The sequence below is a fragment of the Apteryx rowi genome, unplaced genomic scaffold (assembly GCF_003343035.1).
Source record: "Apteryx rowi isolate R43461 unplaced genomic scaffold, aptRow1 scaffold_574, whole genome shotgun sequence".
Lineage (NCBI taxonomy): Eukaryota > Metazoa > Chordata > Aves > Apterygiformes > Apterygidae > Apteryx > Apteryx rowi.
Genome location: NW_020450843.1, coordinates 143,985 through 160,751, shown reverse-complemented (window position 1 = coordinate 160,751; position 16,767 = coordinate 143,985). Strand labels below are relative to the sequence as shown.

At 37.5% G+C, this 16,767-nt stretch overlaps 1 protein-coding gene across 10 annotated transcripts in view; it reads left to right on the top strand.

Moving 5' to 3' along the window:
- The window catches only part of MADD (MAP kinase activating death domain), a 75,119-nt gene that overhangs the window by 53,463 nt on the left and 4,889 nt on the right, over positions 1-16,767 (top strand). For all 10 annotated transcript variants that reach the window (XM_026082393.1, XM_026082391.1, XM_026082389.1 and 7 more), the window contains 7 exons: positions 1,095-1,200; positions 1,974-2,084; positions 4,252-4,359; positions 4,444-4,608; positions 5,924-5,996; positions 7,840-7,946; positions 13,465-13,534. In XM_026082393.1, coding sequence (XP_025938178.1) covers positions 1,095-1,200; positions 1,974-2,084; positions 4,252-4,359; positions 4,444-4,608; positions 5,924-5,996; positions 7,840-7,946; positions 13,465-13,534 — 740 coding nt within the window. The remainder of the gene's footprint in view (positions 1-1,094; positions 1,201-1,973; positions 2,085-4,251; positions 4,360-4,443; positions 4,609-5,923; positions 5,997-7,839; positions 7,947-13,464; positions 13,535-16,767) is intronic.

Genomic DNA, 16,767 nt, shown 5'->3' with positions numbered 1-16,767 from the left:
AGACCTTTTTCCTATTCATTATTTCGCCTGGGCTGAAACAGTCAAAAATTATTTTAATTCTGTGGCACATGCTATTGTCACTTTGAAAATCTTGTTGCTATAATTGCTGGTTCAAAAATGAACCACTGTTTTTGTGCTGCCCAGCATCTACTGCAGCCTATATACCATCTTCAGCCAGGACACATTTCTTTTAATACTTGTAGAGAGGTGATATTTCCAGAGAAGTGGGTAATGTGGGTATAATCACAATAGGAACAGATGAAGTAGACTAGATCAGTAATAAAGCAAGGGATTTCTGAGGCAAGGTGACTATATTCTGGAATAAAAGGAAGATGCCATTGCGTTGGGATAAAGTGGAAGAGGTAAATATCTTTGCATGTTGGAAAATGCAATTTTCAAAGATATTTATAGGTGGTTTTAACTGACAGTTTTTAATTAAAATAAACGCAGGGAACCACTCTCTAGAAATACCTGTGTGACTGCTTAAAGCTAGCTTACTTCTAAGCTGTCTGTATTCACTGCCTGCTTTCTCGCTCTTTTTTCTCAGCTCTGTTAAAATCTGATCATTCTCTGCTCTTTGTACCACCTACAGCTGAAAATTGCTACCATGTAGAATGGGATCTGGAAGCCAAAATAAGAATTATTTTGTGGGATGATAGTTTATGAAAAAAGAACACAGTTTGAAAAAGAGAGRGCCTGTGCACCCAAAGACCAACCATTTTCTCTATCAGTTAAATGTAGCTGCATGGCAGAAGTAAACCTTTAAGGAAGTAGTTCTTGCACTGAGTTATATGGTCCTCTTCAAGGAGTTGTAGTTGTCATGAACCTGCAGCTATGGAAGAGAAGAAATAGATAGGCCCAGTGGACTACTAAGAACTTTCCAACTGAGCATGTATTACTTAACTACTTAATAATTAATGGATATGTTTAATTAACAATCAGAACATCTTATTGGGGAATGCATATTTGGCTTAATGTTTTTGGAGGTTTTCTTTGCCTTACCTTTTATAAACAGTGCTCTGATCTCTGCCAGTGTTTTAGTTAATTGGATGAAGAATGCCTGTGAGTCTACTTCAAATCTAGCTGTCTTGCAGGTATCTTTCCCTGGGAGAACATGATCGAAAGCGTTTGGAGGATGATGAGGACCGCTTGTTGGCTACACTGCTGCATAATATGATTGCTTATATGCTTATGATAAAGGTGATCTTTTTTTCTTTATAATAGATCTAAGCAGTATATTTTATAGGTGTTGTTTTGTAGGGTGGCAGAATTCTATAAAATGCTTCCTGATCGTAATGAGAAAAGAAATTGTTTCAGCGCCTGGAGATTCTTTGAGATGTGTTGTCTGAGTTTATACAGTTCTATGCCATGGGTATGCATATATATTGCCATTTGAAATGGAAACTTTTTAGCCCTTTAGAGGACATTCTGAATTAAGTGCATGGGTTATAAATTAGGCAGAGAGCATAGCCTAACCTCATTTCCTTTCAACTGCAAATTCCAAGTCTTCTTATGGTAGTTAGAGGTAAAAGGAGAATGTGGGCAGATTGTGCATATGAATAACTCAACAAGAAATTTGCAGTTACTGCTAAGCAACTCCCCCCCCCCCACCTCCATTCAATAAACTGTTGGGATGCACCTTAATGCTGTAGGTGACTCCTAGCAATACCTTTCCTTTAATCTGAATAATTTCTTAGGGAGTCTGAATCTTCCATCAAATGTCCCTGAAAAATCAATCTAAAATCTTGTCATGCCTGGGACCAACTGCAGTGCATGTTTCTACTGTAGCAGTCCTGTAAGAGATTGTGATGCAGTATGCTGTCAAATGCAGCAGCTGGACCTACCATGACTGAGCTGGAGATCAGCTGTTTTATTGTCTTTACAGTGGAACCAAGATATGTTGATTTGGAGAGGGAAGAGGAGTTGCCCATGCTTAGAGAAAAGTAGATAACTGTCTTTTATCTGCTTTCTAGGTGAACAAGAATGATATTAGGAAAAAGGTACGTCGTCTAATGGGAAAATCACATATTGGATTGGTGCACAGCCAGCAAATAAATGATATTCTAGATAAGCTTGCCAATCTGGTAAGTAAAACATCAATGAATGATTTATCTGTAGGAACTGCAGTAGAAGAGAAACATTTACCTGAAAATTCCTCTATAAATGCAGTGCAACACTAACTAAAAAAATTAAAAATAATTAAATTGGAGTTATTAACTACTGCTTTTATATGTAAAGTATAAAGATTGTGATTGTATGATGCTGTTTATAATATCATGTTATGCAATTATCGATTAGAGTTTCAACATAAATATGTATAAATGTGAAACTTTAGTATCAGAGTTCTGTGCAATCCTAATGTTCTCTTAATATCACTTATATCGGATACATTATTATTGTAGGCTAGTAACAATTTAACAAAAAGTAATAATAACTTAAATTTTTCTTGTATGAACAAATCAAATGAGAACTCAGAGAGGAGAGAAGCGACTGATCAACTGATACCTGATAGTTTACTAAGTAGTAGAAACTTTTGTGTCCTGTGCGTACAGACAACTGGTCCCACATCTCTTGCTCCCAGTAGGTAGAATTCCCAATATTCAAAAAATTCCTTAAATAGATTTTTTTTTCCCAGTTTCTGAATCCTCATACAAATAAATGAATTCTCAAATTTCCCATGTTCTGTCACTGTTCCTATTCACAAATCAAGTTTTGCCCTCTTATTTCCCATTCCTAGTGGTTGGTTGGTTGGTTGTTTTAAATTTTCAATGCTGCAGAATTGTGCAGTCCAAGGTCTCAAAGTTGATGAATCGAGCAGCTCATGTTTCTGAGCTAGTGTTCTAGCATCAGTGCAGGATCAATCTGGTATTACAGCATCCTGCAGTTGTGTTCTTAGACTGCCTTCTGGTTGTTTTCTCTCTGCAACAATTATAGCAATCACGTTGTTTCCTTCATCAGTAGCTTTAAGACATAATGTCCTAAAGGTGCTGGCTTTGTTGCTCTTAGCTTTTTGTGTGTGTGTGTGTGTGTGTGTGTGTGTGCACGTGTCAGCTACTAAGTTTGGGTATACTTGCATTTTCAAGTATTTATCCTACAGTTGTGCTTAGTGAGGCAGGCAGTGCTCATATAGCTGCTTAAATGTGCAGCACTGTGCAGAACACATATGGGGAACTTCTGATTTAGGGCAATCTGATAGGTGATAATTTTTGTAGGAGTGATAGTATTGTAACATCCTTAGTGATTATGTTGGTTTTTTGTTTAGATGAAATCAAGAAAGGAAAAAATTAAGAGACCTGACAAACTTCTAGTGCTAACTTAGCCAAGATGTTTCTTCTGTCTCTGTAGATCATTGTTTACTGTTAATGGTAATCTCTTTATTAACCTAACAATTATAGGTGAAAGCAAGCTTTCTTGCAAACAATCCTTTCTCTGGGTCCCAAAGCACATAGTCAGACTTATTAAACCCTGATAAGAGTAATGCTATTGTTTGAGGTACTTAAAACTAGACAGGATGAACATTGGAAAACCCAAACTGATTAAACAGCTAAGCAAAGAGGCACAGACTAGATGGCTTTAACTTCACCAAGAAAACAACCAAATGGGGAGAAAAGGGAAAAAAGCTTTGTTCTTACTAAGACTGTAACAAGCATTTAGTTTTTCATGCGTTACTAGGTCACAATAAGACTTGTAGGGATCAATTTCTACATGCAATTATTTCCGCTACCAGTTGCCACGCAGAATAAACCTTACCTCCTATATAGCCCATTAAGAATATAGGCTAACATATAAGTTGATAAAACTATCCAGCTATTAACACAACCATCACTAGGGTGGATGCAAGTTATGTCCTTCGAAAGCTAGTTTTCCAGAGAATTTCTACAATTGGAACTTAGTTGTGTGCCCAGAAATGACAGGAAATACTCTTACAATTATTTGGGGAAAAAACAGACCAGTTTACTGCAATGTTAACAGTTATCAACACCTCATGGTCACACACTGAGTGTGATATCAGCTTGAGTGTTGTTGTATGCTATGATAACTCTTGTAGTCACTCTTGTTGAAACTAAACTTACTGGAGTACCTTGCATAAGGCTTTGTCCAAAATTGTCTCCAATCAGCTATGTTAAAATATATATATTTTTTTCTTTCTATGTTGAAAATGATTCTAGTGTCACCTACTGGATTTTTTTTCGTAGATCAGGAGAAATAGATTATGAAAATTCATTAATGACTGCGTGTTTTCTCCTCTAGAGTGGCCGGGAGCTCTCTGTCAGACCCAGCGGCAGCCGCCACATCAAGAAGCAGACTTTTGTAGTCCATGCTGGGACAGACACAACAGGAGACATATTCTTCATGGAGGTAGAGACAAGAATAAATGTTAACACAGCTAGTAGCATTCAGTAAATAGTATCAGAAATCTCATCTATGATTTTGTGCTCCCAGGTGTGTGATGATTGCATTGTGCTGAGAAGTAACATTGGAACTGTGTATGAACGCTGGTGGTATGAGAAACTCATCAACATGACTTATTGTCCCAAAACAAAAGTGCTGTGCCTCTGGAGGAGGAATGGCCAGGAGACACAACTGAACAAGTTCTACACCAAGAAGGTACATGTCTCATTTAACACGCGCAATACTGAAGGAAAAACAAAACAATCAAACCCTTGGTATGTCATTTTTCATGTCTTAATCAAAAAATTGCATTATATCTGCAGTAGTGATTGCAGAACTGCAATGGCTATTTAACGGCACTGACATCTGAAGCTGGCATTGTCTTATTATTTACTTTGAGACAGTACTACAGCAAGATCTAATTTCAAGAAGTTATGAGTGGTTTTTACTTTGTTTGAAGAATGCAGAGGGAGTCTAATATTTGATTCACCTCTGCTCAGCTAAAGAAAGCCTCACTATTACTAACTGTCTGCATGCAGGCTTACAAAGATAGTAAAAATACTGTGGTAGATTCATGGGAGGGAGAAGCTAAGTAAAACTATATCTTAGTAATTGAGTTGATCGTGCTACTTTTAATGGCAAAGCCGAACTGGCAGAATATAGGAAAATTTTCCTCTGTGGGCCCACGTTTGGTCTTGCTGATTTCATGTACTCTATATTCTGCACTAATTTGAAAGCCCTATTCTTCTCCTTATGATTAATTATAATCTTAATGAAATAGATTCAGCCTATTAGGAGAACTCCAGTAAGTCTCTCACAATGAACAACGAACAAAAGGTAAAGATCTGTAACTACAAGAAAGATGTTGAAGGGTTATTATTTTTAGAGCATCTTTGAGATAGGTAAAGGATTAGATTTCTGCTCCGAAAAGTTCACTCTACATAAACCAGGATCAAGAGGTCATCATAATGCAGGTGTGGAGTACAGAGGGAAGGAGGACAAAAGCAATATGTTAGAGAAGTTACTTGGAAATCTCATTTTACATATATTGGGCCTCAGATAGAATTTATTTTTCTTAAGTTATAAGCTCAGAGTAAAATTTATAAGTATTAATTGATATTAGAGAGGGGAGTTGGAAGAGGAGGAATTGAGGGATATGGCATAAGGAAATTGATATGAATAACAAAGATTATATGAGCATGACTGCTGGAGACAGAGAAGAAGGGAGGGATTGTAATATTGTTCTGAGGCTTTTTCTGCACTGGGAAACTGAGTAACAGTTAGATTGCTCATGAACATGTGCCAAGGCATGAACTCTTCACTAGCTTGTGCTATTGAGACATGAAATAGCTTCTCTGACAACTTGAAAAATAAATATAAATACCGTATAGTAATTAGCTGTGGTTGAACTTTTTATAGACTTTTTCTGTTACGTACCAGATGGGGCTCATTCTTTTTGTAGAATCTTGCTGTTCTCTTTCTTTAGTAATTTGGGAAAATAACATTGTTTTACTCTTCTTTTATGTGTTAGTGTCGGGAATTATACTACTGTGTAAAAGACAGTATGGAGCGAGCAGCAGCAAGGCAGCAAAGCATTAAACCAGGTAAGATTTTTGTCTGTTGGGAATTTTTATTGTTTAATCTGTGATGAACCATCTTTTCTATTAATAATTTTTTGAACCTTTTGTCCTTGTCCTTTTCTTTGGAAATCTAAGGTTAGCTTGTCATCTGCCTGTGCATATGCAGCAGACTTACTGTTGTCATTAGTTTGCCCCCATATACCTCACTCCAAATCCAAGCAAAAGCCAAACACCTGTATAAACAAGAGTTGTATGTAAGGAGGACTAGCTACCAGTAAAATGGTGACTTGAAAATAGTACCTGATGAAACTTCAGCTTCACTTTCTCTTCATGACTGGCAAGCTACTCCTTAGGTCCACTTATTTTCTGTTGAGAGTGTAGTCTAATAAATATGTTCATTTGTCTTAACGAATCTACAGTGATGGATCTGTAGCTTTCTGCAGACTTTCAGTGTGTAAGCCTTTTTTATATTGGAAAGTCTCAAACTGGTATAAGCCAAGCAGTGAACTTAAGCCAACATCCTCATATCAGTATAACTCCTCCCATGTAGGCTTTTTGATTTAGCATCATCATTTGGGATAGGATAGTATAATTATACTGGTAAAACTTTCCTTGGCAAACACCCCTTTCCTCTTCCTGTGGAGTCAAAAACTCAGAAAAGTAGATTTACAGTTTGGGGGGATTAACATTATTTGAGCTCTTGGGTGGGTAATTTTTCAGTTCTGTTAGTCCCCAGAGAGCAGCAGGTGCTGTATCTACTTGGGTATTAAACATGAAGCTGGCTCATTTTTTACCTGGTTCTTGTAATGATTGCTTCTCCCTTGCTGCAGTCTTGCAGATTCAGGGTAACATCAGTGTTGGTTCATGTTTACAAATTTGTTTTTGTTGTTGTTGTTGCAACTGTTTCTTTATGTGGATGCTAGGACTCTGGGAGCCATACTTTGAGATGCAAGCCTATTTTAGTTGTGCCTTAAATGATGCCGAATCTAAGGGATCTACAGTATATTTGTCTGCAATCAGCATGACTGAGAAAATGACTTGTGTTTTAATTTAGTGTCCTAAGTATTCAACACTCAGGCTGCTGTTGGGCTTGGAAGAGCTACCATTCTCTTCATCCTGATGTTAGTCCAGTTTTATATGAGGAAGGGGGGAGGATGATATTTTCACTGGGGGTGGAGGAGGCAAAAATGTCTCAAACTGTTTTAAGAATCTGGCAATAATGTAGCATTAAAGATATGTTTGAAAGTCATTCCCCTACTTCTTCTGCACAAAAAATAATTTAAAAAATTTTTATTAAAAAGTATTTTCTTGCTAAAATGAATGATTCAAAAGAAACTAGATGAAAATGCCTGGATTTTCATCTTTTAATCTCTTCTATTAAATTGTTGTTATTGTAAACATAATGACATTTTCATTGCTGTAACCATAAGACAATGGCATATAAAATCACCAAGCTCGAAACTTTAATCCTAGCTTTTGCTTGCTTTTTGTTTGTACTGAATAGTAATGCTGTCTAGGACACTGTGTGATTGTTGTGTTTTACCATGCAAAAATGAAAGCTGGCATCTGAAAAAATCACTTACTATAAGTTACAATAAATACAGACTGAGATGATCTATATGTAGTCCCTTGCAGTTAACCAGGATGAAATTTGTTATATTAATTAAAGCTCTAGTGTTCATAGAAGGCTGTCATTAATGGACTCTACTGAAATGCTCCTTACTGTTCTTAGCAGTGTCCTGTTTCTGTGTGCATTAAATGAAAAAATTGTTTTTATTGTTGTATATTTCCCTTGAATGTACATTTGTCTGACTGCTTTCTGTGGATTTTTTTTTTTTTTTTTTTTTTTTTGGCTAACACATTACAGGCCCTGAGTTGGGTGGTGAGTTCCCTGTGCAGGATATGAAAACTGGTGAAGGAGGTCTTCTCCAGGTCACACTGGAAGGAATTAACCTGAAATTTATGCACAGTCAGGTAGGAGGGAAATCTATAACAAGACTATGTGAGCATGAAGCTTTTTGCAGCACGCCTGTATCTGCGTTTCCTCTTCCCACTGTATCAGCAAGGACAAGGGGCAGTGTGGCTCTGTGTGTGTGTGCATGCAATCACACACTCACTCCATGTACATACATACGTATGTATGTATGTTTGTGTGTTTAAAAAATATATGTAAAAAATACTGAAATGAGATATTCCCAGGAGAACCGTAATCAGTTGAAGGAAAAAAAACTGGATACAGGTATCAAACTTCTTATTTCTGGTGGTCAGAATTGTCTAGGCACAAAACAAACAGTCGACAGCATATTAAAGGAGGAAAAGTGATCAATAATGATCTAAACTGCTGTAACTCATCACATCATGAACATACCTTGGTGGCACAAGCAGTCAACCTTACAATAGTGTTTCACTTTTGTGGGTATAGATGACAATCATCTGCATCATGTTTAATCCATCTTGTTTCAAAAAAATGAGGAAGCATCTGTAGCATCTAGTATGAAAATAAAATATGAAAGTGGCCCTTGCTGTAATTCACAAAGATAAGAATAAATTACTGATTCTTTTTTCCTTCCAAATAGCAGATGCTGTGGGCATAGAGGAAACACAACTAGAATTGTCATTTCTTCCTTTCTGGATGCGGTTTCTGTTGCTTCCTTTGGTCCTTGTTTTTTCTTTTGCTTTGTGTTTTTTTGTTTTGCATACGTTATTAAAGGCGTGCTGTGCTAGACAGTAGAATCAATTTTTAGGAGAGTGTGTCTCTGTGTGTGTGAAAGAAAAGCTTCTGTTAGTCTTCTGTGGAGTGTTTTTTTTCCTTTCCTCCTGACTAGATTTCCCCCCCCCACAAAACCTTTGCTCTTCTTTAAGTATGTATCAGTGTAGATCCCACTGGAAGTGCACATGCATCTCAAACACAAACGCTCAGAATCTTTATTTAATACTTTTCCCAAAGTCACAGCAGCCCCATGCACCTCTTCAGGCTCTTATGTGCTAGTATAAAGGGTGAAGTGGTTGCGAACATCCTTCAGTTTTCTTCCTTTCTGTTACAAGGGTGGAACCTGGAGTACAGCTGACCTGCTGGAGTATTTCAAAAGTATTTCTACTTTGTGATGAAACAGTGTCTACCAGTTTGACTCAGATTTTAACTTCTATTGGATATGCCAAAATAATAAGAACTGCAAGAGGGACTCATTGGTATTACAGAATGAATTTTCCTAGGTGTTGGAAATGGCAGGCCTAAAGCCCTTGAAGATTAAAACTGGCTCTTCAAGCAACAGTTTGATATCGTTATAGATGGGCATAGTAGAAGTTACTCTTGCCTCAGGGAAGGACACACCACAAGAAATGTTCAATTTGCTCCTCCTTTGTCTTCTGCTGCTATCAAGAAAGATATTAAGCTCAAACTGCTCATCTCTGAGCAGTGGAGATGACTCGATTTCTTGAGTGAGCAGTTAGGCATATTTGCAGTTGCAGTGAGAACAGATATAGGAAGGTAGCCACATCATTATTAACGGTGGTATCTTGAGTGTAAGAGGCATCTTCACAGGACAAAGACACTGCATGTTGAGTATATGCTGAGCACATGCATTGTATCTGTCCAGAAGAAAGACTCCAAATCTTAGAACATTCCTTTGTCCTCAAATTCAAAGGCTCTCTCTTCTGAAAGACTGGAATGACATCCTAAAAGAAACCATAGGTAAATCTAGTACTGATTATGGCTGTCAGACTGACAGGACTGCTACTAGTTCAATTTGACACCACAGACAGTGGGTCCTTTGTTACCACCAGCACTTCTAGAGTTGTATCCTTGTAGAGAAAGATATTCGAATTTGCTGTCAGTGATGAAAATTACCACATCTTTTCTGGAAGAGAGTCTGTGCAAGTTGTCAGGTTAGGCCCAGGAATTATAGCAGCTCTCTTCCCCACCTGAAAGATTCTTTTTCCTCTTCATCCATTTTTCAGTGAGGCTATTGCCAGATGAGTTTCCATTGCTTAAAATGGGTATTGAAACAATACAGTTCTGGAAAATATACTTTCTGTTTTCAATATGTTTAACTCCTGGGTCCATTGGATTTACATTGCCAATTGGCAAGGGTATTCAGTACTGTTTAGTGGCCCTAATGTATATCCTGGTTTTCTTCAATCTCAAAGCAATGAGTCTAGGCAGGCATCAAAAGTCTGCTATCTGAGAGTCTGCACAGAATGGAGAACTGTAGCATTATGTAAAACACTACTTCTAGTTGAACCATTTAAAAAAAAAAAAAAATGCCCCTCCAGTTCCGTTATCTGTGGAGGTAAAGGATATTCGCATTCTCATTCTAACACTTACCAACCAGACTGCCCTCTTAATAAAAGGTCTGTTGTTCTAGATAAATTGTCCTTTTCATTCATCATATATCAGGCTACCTAAGGCAGCTTATTTGAAAACATATTTATGAGCATGATTAAAAACAGGATCCTACAGCCAGTTCTCCATGTTGAAAATTGCCTTTCTAATTCTTTTGAGTTTGGGCAGAGATACTGGCCAGCAAATGCCTACAAGACCTCATCAGCCGCAGCTGCCTCTTCATCTTCCTTTGCTTAATCCATATCCAAGCCCCCTTCCCCATGTTCCTTCCATGGACTTTTTTCAAGAAGGCCTCTTATAAAAAGGGATTTTGTTGCTCTGCTTGGAAGTCATAGAAATAATTCATTTAGAATTTATGAATATGGGTTTCTACTCCTTTTCATTCAAAAAAAAAAAAGGTGGGGGGAGGCTGTTCTATCCTACTTTAGAAGACTGAAGATAAGCTTCAGTGTTAGAATGGTGCTTGCTTTCATCAAACTATTTCTGAAGGCTCTTGATTTGTAGCATGTGTACTTCCTCACTTCCTCGTGTGAATTCTCCAGGAAATGTCTTAGGTGTATGGTGGGCCAGCCTATTACTGTCATATGATAGTTGTCTTTTGGCCTATCAGTAGCACTAATTGTGTTCACAGATTGTCTCACCATGCTGGCAGTACTTGTAGGTTTAAAAAAAAAAATGTTCAAGTCTATCTGTGCTTGACAGGTCAGAGGAAGTCCTTTGTAATAAAGAGGAATCAAGTGTACCTGTGGCACTGGCATACTATTCACAAAATTCTGAGCTTACATCTATAAAATATGTTATGCTATTGGGTCTCAGTGACTCTGTCCCTGTTACGAGTTCAGCTGGGGTAAAAACAGATGGAAGTTTAATATAATGCAGCAGGCACATGCCCACCTACAGTAGGATCCACACTGACTGCTCTATCTTGAAGAACCAGAGTTTCTATAGGGTAAGTAACTGTTACTTCCTTTACACACTTGCTTGTTTTCTGACTGAGAGGAGAGCACTTCTGTCCCTTGAACAATGCAGCAGTATAAAATATACAGTGAGAAATTACCCATCAACCCGTATGCATAACTGTCATAATTATAGTAAGTCATCAATTTTAGACAAACTCCATAAATTCCCATCTGACCCATAATTCTTTTGCAGAAATGCAGTACTCCTTAATGTTACACTCGAATAGATCAGGACCACCTGGGGCAGTCAAATCTGATTCAGGCAGCTTTACTGTTATCAGATAAAAATAACCAATGTTTCACCTCAGCATTTCTATTGAGTTTCTGAATTTCATACTTTAGACTACTAGCAGAAACTTTTTACGGAAAAATATTACAAAAAATGAAAGCTATTTGAGTGCAATAAAAAATTAAGTATTCTGTTGTTGTCTTGTTTCCTCTGTCACTCTCCCTCAAAAAAAAAAAAAAAAAAAAAGCTTTTACCAAGTAAGCTGACATAGAACACAGGTGAAAGCAGACAAATAGACAAAAAATAGGTGGATTATTTGTCCTTTCTGAGTGCTTGAATTTAAACAAGAGAAGTTACAGGTTTTCTGATGAAGTAACTGAAAGTTTAGTTTTTCATGCTGTGCAAAAACTATCCTGGAGTTTTTTGTTAGTTCTCTATTGATAAAAACAATAGTAAAAACCCTTCTGACTGAAAATCAATGCGACTTCTCCAAAATGTATGGTGATCCCATTTACTGACCTCTGCTGATGCTGATAAGGCTATTCCTTTAACACTCACACTCTTCAGTTGATGTGATTTCTGGTGTTGGCTTCCTTTGCCTTTCTTAGGTAACTTATTGTCTAGGGCTAGGTGGGTGTTACTAGTGTTGAACTGAAAAGAATTGCAGAGATTTCCTTTCCCTTCTCTTCAAGTCAATGCAATTTCTCCAATAACTTTTTTTTAATAAGGTTGTAAGATCATGGCTTCATAAGTGTGTAGGAACTGAAAGTATCAATCCAGACTACTGTAATATAGTCCTGCTAGGGTCTTTAAGGTGTTGGAAAGAGACTTGCTCTGAATGTTAGGGCAATGTTACTCTTGTTGTTTCTCTTGCCTGAAAAAGAGAGTATATCAGAACCTGGAATATGGGATTGATTCCTTATGATGCTTTGTACAGCATCGTCTTATATCCACGTGCTTTTTCATGCCCTTTTGGAGATGTAACCTATCCAGGGCATATGAGAAGGGACTGTTTGATATCTTGAATTATACTGGATATTGAAAAACTCCTTATGCTCAGAAAACTTGTTCATTCATGCAAATGGCATCCAGGTTCTAGACTGAAAAACCCAGTGATGTAGTTCAGTCGTTTTGTCTTTTTGGGTTCAAGTTTGTAAAGCATGAGTTAAAACCAGTTCTGTTTTCTAAGTGACTTTTCAGCTGACAGTGGCACTGTGTGAAGTGAGCAAACAATAGAGAAGGGTCTGAACACTCCCATGCTGTTTGAAGCAGAAAACTGGTACTGACTCTTCAAGAGTCAGCTTCAAGAGTAAGCATACACATTATATATCCTAAAACTGTAGCTAAATCTTAAATGGCAATGCTGTCAGGGAAGAGGAAGATTAGTGGTTTCTTATGGGATTAAATTTGACTCCTGGATGGTTTAGGAGGATCAGTGTCAGGGTGGGAAGCACAGTGCCCCCTTACCTGCCCTCTGTGCTGGAGGAGGATGCATGGAGGGGCAGAAACTAACTGGGATGAACCAGAGGCTACAAATCATGCCAAATTTGGGAGCCACCTTTTTTCTTGTCCCCCTCTTCTGTTGTATTTCAGGTGTGTTGGTATTCTTTTGCAATAACTCATTTGAGTGCCTGAAGGGGTAGCAATGTTGGATATGTCAGAGTTACTAACTCCTTCATTTCTCTTCCATGCTTTCTCCTCCTGCAAGGAGCGGAAGGTACTTCATCTTCTGCTGTCTTCGCTTCTTAGCACTTTTAAGTTATTTGTTGATTTCTAGCATTGTGGCAAGTTTGTCTTTTGAATATTTATTTCACCCTTTATTTATATATTAAACTGTAAATGAACTGGTACTGTATGCTACAACATCAGGTTATATCTGCTGTGGTGATATTTTTGTTTGTTTTTGTTTTTAATTAAAACTCTCTGATTAATTTTATGTTGTTTTCCCTTCTGTTTTTATAGGTTTTCATAGAGCTGAATCACATTAAAAAGTGCAATACTGTGCGAGGAGTCTTTGTCCTGGAGGAATTTGGTAATTACATTATTTTGATATTAGGTCTGTACTCACATGGCAGTAACTCAAATTTCCAGTCCTCAGATTGAGTTGCACTGCAGTTGCAAAAATGAGAGAAGAATGTAGATTGCATGTGAGAAGTTGCCTAACTGGGAGATGGGTGATGTAACATAAAAATTTACTTTTATTCTCATCATACTAAGATTTGTGGCCTAGGTGCTTTTTGTTAGTAGGCAAAGAAGGTGTTCTGAGTTTTGCGAAGCAAACAAAATGGCAATTAATTTTGGAGGACTGCATGTAGGAATTTTCTTTGGTATGTTCCTTTTTCTCCTCAGAAATCACTTTTTAAGCATGACTTATAGTTGATCCTTCTCAGCACACTATGCTTTCATTACTGAGTATTAGTGCTAATAGCAAAACTTCCTCCTTGCTCTATGTGGAGTTTCATTTTTGTTTTATGGGGCAGAAGATGTTTGGTCAGGTTGCGCTTTAGTCTGTAGTTTTGGTTTCAGAGCATGACTGGTGAAGAATGGAAAAGTAAAGATTAAGGAGAACGGAGAATTTGTGCTGTTTAGTCAGTGATTGCTATTATAGTTGGCCTACAGTCTAGTTTGGGAAAGTCCTGGGCTACTGTTCAGTGTTAGTGTCATTCAGACTATCCTGAACTAGTATCTGAAAAAGAGTGACTTCCGATGCAGCTCTCCAGAATAGTGAACCATATACTTCTCTTGAATAGTCCCCAAATATGTACTGATTTATTCTTCCACCCACCCATGAGGTGTGTGTCTAGGTCTTAAGTGCATGAAAAAACATTTACGAAGAAGATAAAATTTACAATATCATTTTGGTAATAGATCAACATCTATACTTTGGTCACTAATCAAAATCAAAATTAGCAGCACTCTCCACCAAGATTGATCTTTGGTGCTGTGGGTCGAAGGTTCTGGTTGATGGATTCTGTCTTACAATCTAAAAGAAATTTAATATGAAGCTGCTAAACTTAAGGTCTTTGTCCTTAATAATATGTTGTCTCCTTCTGGTGATACAAAATTAATTAATGAAAAAGCCTTTCCAGCCATTGCAGTTTGATTATTGTTTGTCACAAATTAATCCCAAACTTTTGGAAGATCAGATTTCAATTGGTGAACAATTTTTCCCCCTTTTCAGAAAATGCTGTTAATGATTCAAATGATCAAATCTTTGTATATAACACCTAGAAAAAATTCTGATAGTTTAGACACTCAGAAATTTTCTACGCTGTACAGTTGTGAATTCCTTTGAGACCGTGTTTTTACATTGACTGGCATGATTCACTTCTGGTAGAAAATGCTTAAGGTTTGTAAAATAGTAATTATGAGTTTCACAAAGATGAGAGTTCAGAAGCCATAAAATTAGCTAAAAATATGGCTTCAGCTGCTGAGATGTTTAACTTGCAGGAAGTCACTTTTTGGATCACTTTAGGAGAGGTAGTTATAACTTAAAATACTTCCTTTAATAGTTTGTTTAGATTGCGCAAGAAAGACAATGTCTGACTTAGTTATTCCTGACCAGCTCCTGTTGACAGCTCTGGAATATAGCTTCCTAAAAAATAACTACAAGAAAGTTTTTTTTTTTCTTTTTTTTTTCTTTTAATAAAATTTTGTAAGGAAGGAACTATTGCAAAAACTAGCATTGTGATTTGAAACTTCTGGAATCTTTAAGAACTAAGAAAAAGATAAATTGGGAGTTGGATGCTGCAGATAAAAGCTAAGAAATTAAATCATTTATGAATTAAAAATACCTTTCCCTCCCCCCTGCTAAAATAGAGGTCACATAGAAGAACCAATTTACATGTATCAAATGAGATTTACAATTTGCCCATCCAATTAATAAAGAGAAAGAAGGAAGGAGAAAAATGTTGCAGAGGAGCTAACCTTTCTTCTTGGGCAGAGATGGGAGACTATCTCAGAGCTGCTCTTAAGTGCTGTAAAGATGAGAAGACATGTCAGTCTGTTCTGTTCAAGAGAAATTATCATTTTAAATTGATAAGAGCAAAATAATAGTATTCACCAACTTTCATGGACATCTTAAGAATGAAGTTACTGAGCCATGTTACACCTAGCGAACCTCACCTTCCACTCTGTATATAGAATCTGATTGTAACTGAAGTAGTATTTCCTCTAGGAAAGGTAGGGAGTGGTAAGCATGTACTCTAGTTTGATGAGAAGTACTTCAATGCAAGTTTCGTTCAGTTGATTTTTGCCAAGCATGAGTGCTCCGACTGTAGCATTACCACAGTTAGCAGGAAATTAAAGGCCTGCTTGTGTTAACATTGGATTTAGATGGCAGCGTGGAAGCTGACCCTGTGATTTTTAGAGCAGAATGCAAGCAGAAGTCAGTGGTTGTTGCCCACAAATGGAAGTGGAGATTTAAAGTAAGTGAGGAAATGTAAGGCTCTTCCCTCTGGAATTTGAGTTACTGCTGTGTACTTGTGCTTTACTTTCTTGTGGCCCCTTCACTGCCGCTGCTATGAAAACCTTCATTCTCCAGCAGGTAAAGTGATGTCCCCTGAACTTGTTCTCTGCTAGTGCCATATTTTCATTCACAGGACTAAAGGCTGCAGGATGGTGCTTTAGTAACTTACTCCCTTCATCCACTTAGTTTAACAGCATCAGGAATAAGTTTTAATGTTAGAAAAAAGTGCTTCTGGTAACTTCTTAATTTTAGGCTTGGTTTTGGGTTGTTTTTTTTTTTTTTGTGTGTGTGTTCTGCAGTGGTAGTGTGTTGACTTCTGTGAGTATAAATCCAAACCAGCTTTTTCTGTTCTTCCTAATTCAATGCTCTCGGGACAGTTTTCCCAATTGGAAGAGCTTTGAAGGAGTATTTCACTTAAAGACAAGGCAACTGTGAAGTGGGGAGAGAGTACCTTGCCTAGATAGTCTCCTCTTCTTTCTCTTCCTATTCTCAATTACGGTACAGGACTTTACAACTTCCCTTCTCTCCATCCCTCATGGCACAAGGTCATTACAGCTTCCCCTTCCTGCTTTCTGAAGAGTATATGAACAATTGTATGTTATCCAGTGGGCAGTGAGATTTACACAGCTGTAAAATCCTACCCTATTTGGCTGTGCATCAGCCTCACTCCCACATTATCCCCTGGTGACATGGAGTTAATTTGGAACATCTGGTGCCAACGGGTAAGGTAGCTTGGATGTGCACCTCATTATCTTCCCAACTCTGGTCACTGGTATCACTGGGGCAGTGCAGCCTGG